Raw genomic sequence first — 6,000 nt, 5'->3', positions numbered from 1 at the left:
GCTTTGGAATATAGCAAATTTAAAATTAGTTAGGCTAAAACATAGCACATTGAGTGCAATTTTAGTAGCAATATAGTGACAAGAATTAATTAAAATCACCAACCACGAAGTTTTTCAAAATGACAACTTTCAATATTTTGGATCGATAATTCACGAGGGTGGAGAGATTGAGAAGGGTTTTGTACATATAACTTAAGCTGGCGAGAAGAAACAAAGATGTGGCTTTGAAGTTTTATTTGATCATCATGTTCCACTCAAATCAGAAAAAAGAAAATTTATAAGAAAACTATAAGATTGCCCATGCTTTTATGGGACAAAATATTGTGTAATTAAAGAACAACATGTTTATGTGACAAATATAGCTGAAATGATGTCAAACTTTATGAATGGAAAATCAAGAGAGGATAAAATTAGACATGAAAAGTATTGGACGAAACTTATATGTAATACAAATAGATAATAACAAAAGGAATAATAGACTTAAATGATTTTTTTTTTTTTGGTCATGCACAATAGAGAGCAAGATCCGATCCCATTAAGGGTGAGTTGGCATAAAATTAAAGTCTTCGAAAAAAGCAAAAGAAAGCTCAAAATGATATGAATAGAAGTAGTAAGAAAAGACTGTGTACTCCTCTAACTGAAGATTTGGACCTTCTTAGAGCATTATGGTGGGAGAAGATTCATGTAGTAGACCTCAATTGGGATAAGGCTTACAAGATGATGGCGGCAGCTGCGGTGGTGATGATGATCTTTTGAGGAGAAATGAACAAAATGGTACTATCAAGAGATTTTTGAAATATTGACAATTTTAAATTTCTCACAACTTCCAAATTATATAAATTGCAACCATTCATTACATCATTAGGTTTGAAAATATAGAAGAATGTATTTATTTAAAAATTATTATTAAGTTACAATATTTTTTTAAAGCTAGATTTCCCACTGATATATCCCGAGTAAACCTAAAATCTTGAAAATCTCCCGAGTAATAAACGAAAAATTACTGAGAACCAGATTTCTCACTATCAGAGCGTCGATGCAATACCTACCCCATCTCGGAGAGCGCCCAAGTCGTGCGGCCCTTACCGTGGGGACCACCTTGATGTATGTATTGTGTATCCACGCCGTCCATCCGTTTTTTCAGATCATGCTAAGGCATTATCCCAAAAATGAAGCAGATCTAAAAATCAGGTGGACCTAACATAAGAAACAGTGGTGATTGACCGTCCTACTATTAAAAACTTCTTAGGGCGCACCTTAATGTCTCATAGTGTTTATTTACCATCCAATCTGTTGATAAGGTCACGTAAGCCTGGATGAAGGTAAAAAAACAAATATCATCTTGATCCAAAACTTTTGTGGCCCATTAATGGTCAGTCAACACTGTTTCCTATTGTATGGTCCACCTTATAATTGTATCTATTTCATTTTTCGGTTAATGCCATAAAATGATCTGGAAAAATGTATGGACGGCGTGGATACGTAATAAATACATTAAGGTAGCCCCACGGTAAGGGCGCACCGTCTCGCTGAGGCCGGGTTCTTACCTAATCCGCTCTCCACATCTCCGTGACCACGTGCGCACAGTGGTATATTCTCCGCATCCAGCGTATTGTAGCAAGAAGCAACAGATTATAAAATTCGTTATTCTGGTGCCTATTCTCACTTTCTCCGCCAATCTATTTCTTACATCCAAACCTGACCCAAAAAAATCAAAGATTTCGCATTTTTCCCTTCTTCGAATGGCAGGTTTGGATTCAATTACCCTATTTTCTACTCAACTGCATTCGAACAATTCGAATTCATTTTTTTTTCCTCGAATTCAGGCATTTCCTTGATCAATCATCCGGTTTCTTTACTCCGATTTAGGATATCTGAAAAACCCTAGAATATATCTAAGATCGTTGGTCAACAGATTTGAAACTGTTAATGTAATTTAGGTTTCTGATTTCCTGTTTTCTTCTGATCCTTGTATGTATGTATTTGAGAATTCACTTCTTGTTGAATTTTATAATTTTCCGATCGATGGAAATGGTAGCTTGATGCAATTCAGGTTTTAAGTTACAAACCTTTTTTTCTTTTTAAATTTTTAAATTTTTATTTTTAACATTGGTATTGGACGGATGGAGGTGAACTGTTAATGTAGTTTGGATTCCCATCCACGCCTTTGGTTGATGAAGATGTGATTGTATTTTAGGTGAATGATATTTTCACTGTAGAATTTTATTGTTTTGATTTGGTTCGAAAGGATATTTTGAAGATTATATCTGGGCATGTCTGGATGTACAATTGACCTAGATTGCAGTAATTTAGTTGCAGCTAAGTGGAAGTGAATGATCACAAATCGTTTTTCAACTAGTAATTTTAGTTATATTTCAATATTATTGCAATTGTCTTTGTTCCAATTCAATCTTAAGATGAACTTAGTGTCAATTTCAGTATGGGTATTCACTAGAAAGAAGCGGGGCTAATCCAAACTTGGAGATTTAACTTCATTGCTACTTGGTTATCATAATCTAAGTGAATTGCGCACCCCAATGCGGCCTAAGTCTTTGTTGTTGATCTGCTCGATGATTTTCAATTATTTTCATTGTTTCGCATTGTGCCACTAGAGTTTTGAAGACCTAGTTGCCAATCTTCTTCTCCGTCTTTTTTTTTTTGGAGCTCTGAAGTTCTGCCTATGAAAGAAGAATAAAGAAAAATCATGTTGACTTTTTATCACGTGACTCGGAGTCTGAACTAAATGTCCATTTTTGATTAAGATGGCAATTACTTTAGTATCTTCTATCACATATTCACATATGAACATCGTCGTTGTCATCATCATCTAAGCCTTATCCCAATTAATTGAGTCCGGCAATTAATGTAGTATCTCTTATCATGCGTAAACATATTTAATGGAAATCCGTTTGGGTTGAATCTTATTTATAAATACAGGAGAGACATATGTTTTACTTGCCGGATTGTTATTTTTTTTTTCTCCCTGAAGAAACTATAAGTTACCCATAAATCGAAGTCAATGAAAATCTTGCACACCAGTCAAATGTATTGGAAATGCAATTGCATAATTAGAGAATTCGTGGCTTGTGACATCTGCGGCTGCTTCTGAATGTTTGTCCATATATAAGACACTCCTGCACTTGAAAACTGTTGATAAAATATTGTAACTGAGTAGAGAATTTCCAACGTTCTTTGGTTCATCATATCATAGAGCACAATCTATCCAGAGGGCTGTGTTCTGTAATACATGGAGCAGTTAGTTGCCACCATTTAGTTTAATATTATCATCATTCTACACAACAGTCACTACTATTTCACTCCAATGTTTTAACAATCTTTGCTACAAAATCCAGAGGAATAACCCTTAAACAGTAATAGCAGAATTCATGTTGCTCTTTTGATGAAGCTCACTCAAATTATATAAATCTGATAGGTTTGCAAATTTGGTTGCAGCAATATCAGGGAAGACTGCTCAAAATGTATTTCTGGCACAGTGTTGCCAACGGAATAGACAATTAGACACCCAACATCTCAGGGGCTGTTCTGCCCCTAATTTGCGCAACTTGCTTCCCCTGCATGGGAGGAAGCTGGCATGGGCTGGAATGTCAGCCATGCAGTTGCACGCTTTGGCAAAATACCAGAGCGGTCCCAGGAACCAAGCAAGTGTCCATTGCAACGGTCTGTTCTAGACTCTCACTATCCAGGTTGATATCAAGTGCGACTGTGATTTTTTTTTTTTTTTTTGTTACCCCTGACATTTTGCATCTGCATGGCCAATTTTTTGTGTTATATTTTCTCTATTCCTGTGCACACAATTGCCTATTTTCGTGGCAATGTTAACTATGTAAAATCCTTGACTTCCTAATGTGCTTCAACACAAACCTTTTTCTGACATTGGTCCATCGTTGATGAGAGCTAGTTCTTCTTTCTCAACTAATCGTTTTGCCTTATGTGGATACTTTTGCAGCTGCCGCATATGCCAGTGCAGTCCCATCTTTTGAAAAAGTTGATTTTTGTAAGCTTCAAAATGGAAGGTACAGATTTCTTGCCTCCATTGCATGTAGTTGGATGAGAATGTCAGGACCTGCATGAGGTGATGTTATATGCTGGCAATGGTGTACTATTATCTTTCAATTGTTTTGTTACCTTTAAAAATGAGTTCCTTTCTTTTATAGCATCACTCATGAATTGGAATAACATCTGTTATTGGATATGGGCTGTTCTATGGTCCATCTACAGCCCATCTATGTTTACGATATAATGGGCATTCTTGCCTTTGTTACTAATGACAAGAAGACATTCTTGTAATTATTAAAAACCATGTTAATAAATAGGTGGGTTGAACCCTAATCTCCGCTTTTCTTTTCCTCCTTTCATTCTTTCTCCTCTTTTCTTCTTCTCTCTCTTTTATCAACCACGCACATGGTATTAGAGAAAAATTGATTTGGATATTGATCCATTCCATTTCCATCTAACTTCCTCATTCCCTCTCTTTTCCTCCTATTTACTTGAGCTGAATTTTTGAAAGTCATTGGGGACTGATCTACAAGAGTTCTATTCCAACCACCATATAGTGAGTTGCGTAATCGTGTATAGTGAATGCATGTGAGGCCCACTTTCTTATAAGACCATTGTGATGGACAAAAGTGGGCCATCGCGTGTGTGGGGTCAGATTTGTGCATGTGGCTAGAATTAAGATCTAAAGTGTGTGAAAAAGTTGTGTATGGCAAGGATTAAAGAGCATATGTACTTGTGAAGTTTTTGGATCAAGCAGTGCTATTAAGTAATTGTGTTCATTGATTTTTTTTGGAATCCGTGGTGGGTTAGTTAAAAAGTTAAATGTTCTTTCCTCATGAATTTGATTTTGCCTACATCAATGGATGTCAAGAATGAAGCCAAGACTAGTCTTTTGTCTTCATCTGAGTCGATGAACTTTTAAATTGCATTGACTAAACTCAATGGAGCAAATTACTTGCAAAGGGCCACATCAGTAGAGGTTTTTCTTACGGGAAAAAGGAAATTAAAGTATTTGACTTCTCCCAAACCTGAAGAAAGTTTAATAGAATATGAAGATTGGGTGGCAGAGGATGCTCTAATTAGAGCGTTATTATAGAACAATATGGAGCCTCAGATTAGTGCGAATATTATCTTTTTCAAGCTCGTAAAGGAAGTTTGAGATAATCTGAGAGAGATGTATCTAGACGAAAAGAATTTTACTTGGATCTACGAGTTACTGCAAAATATCTTCGCTCTTCAACATGGAGGTAAGTGTCGGAGAGCATTATCCAGCTTTGCAAGGAATATGGGAAGAACTGAACACACACCAGCCCTATTTGTCAATTATGAGAATATGAGACAACAGAAAGAGTAATTCTGCGTTGTTAAATTCCTCTATGGTCTTCGCCCTAAGACAAGCTTGTCCAAGCTCAGATCCTTGAGGGCAGTGAGATCCCATCCATCACTGAGGTATTCACTCACTTCAGCATGTCGTTAGTATATAGAGTTCGTCTTCTTCAAATCGTTCCACATTTGTTTCTGCATGCGGTAGAGGAGATGGGAAAAGTCGTGGTGGCAGTCACAATCTTGGTGGTCGTTTTGGTGGTAGAGATTTAGGGGGACGTTGCTTTGGAGATAGAAATAATTAGGGAGGTGGTATAGATTTCAGTGGTAGTCGTGGTCTTGGCTGTGGTAATCGGTAATGCATTCATTATGGTCTTAGTAACCGTATAGTTGATACATGCTGGGACGTTATTGGTAGACTTTTTTGGGAATTAGGTTTATTCTTTCGATGATGGCACTGAGGGTTATGTCTACAACCCTATCTCCCCTGTTCAGTACTACATGTGATACAGTTACATTGTTCAAGGAAGAATATGCCAGATTTTAGAAGGATCGTTTGACTCATGCATCATCATTCGCATCTACTCTCGCGCAGTCAAGTATCATTTGTCTTGCATCGTCTAATAGTGTTCCCTAAGTCATTGACTCAAGAACTTCTGA

The 6,000-nt window shown here is 36.7% G+C and overlaps 1 protein-coding gene across 3 annotated transcripts in view; it reads left to right on the top strand.

Annotated features, from left to right (window-relative positions):
• Positions 1-1,592: 1,592 nt before the first annotated feature.
• The window catches only part of LOC131240343 (uncharacterized), a 40,296-nt gene continuing 35,888 nt past the window's right edge, over positions 1,593-6,000 (top strand). The window contains exons 1-3 of one of the 3 annotated variants that reach the window (XM_058238493.1): positions 1,593-1,749; positions 3,454-3,678; positions 3,968-4,034. In XM_058238493.1, coding sequence (XP_058094476.1) covers positions 1,743-1,749; positions 3,454-3,678; positions 3,968-4,034 — 299 coding nt within the window. In that variant the 5' untranslated portion in view covers positions 1,593-1,742. Of the gene's footprint in view, positions 1,750-3,453; positions 3,705-3,967; positions 4,035-6,000 lie in introns of those variants that run through there. The other 2 variants (XM_058238495.1, XM_058238494.1) reach the window with 2 other exon arrangements.

Source organism: Magnolia sinica, chromosome 3 (assembly GCF_029962835.1).
Source record: "Magnolia sinica isolate HGM2019 chromosome 3, MsV1, whole genome shotgun sequence".
Lineage (NCBI taxonomy): Eukaryota > Viridiplantae > Streptophyta > Magnoliopsida > Magnoliales > Magnoliaceae > Magnolia > Magnolia sinica.
Note: the sequence above shows the minus strand (reverse complement) of the source record. Positions and strands in the feature narration are given on the sequence as shown.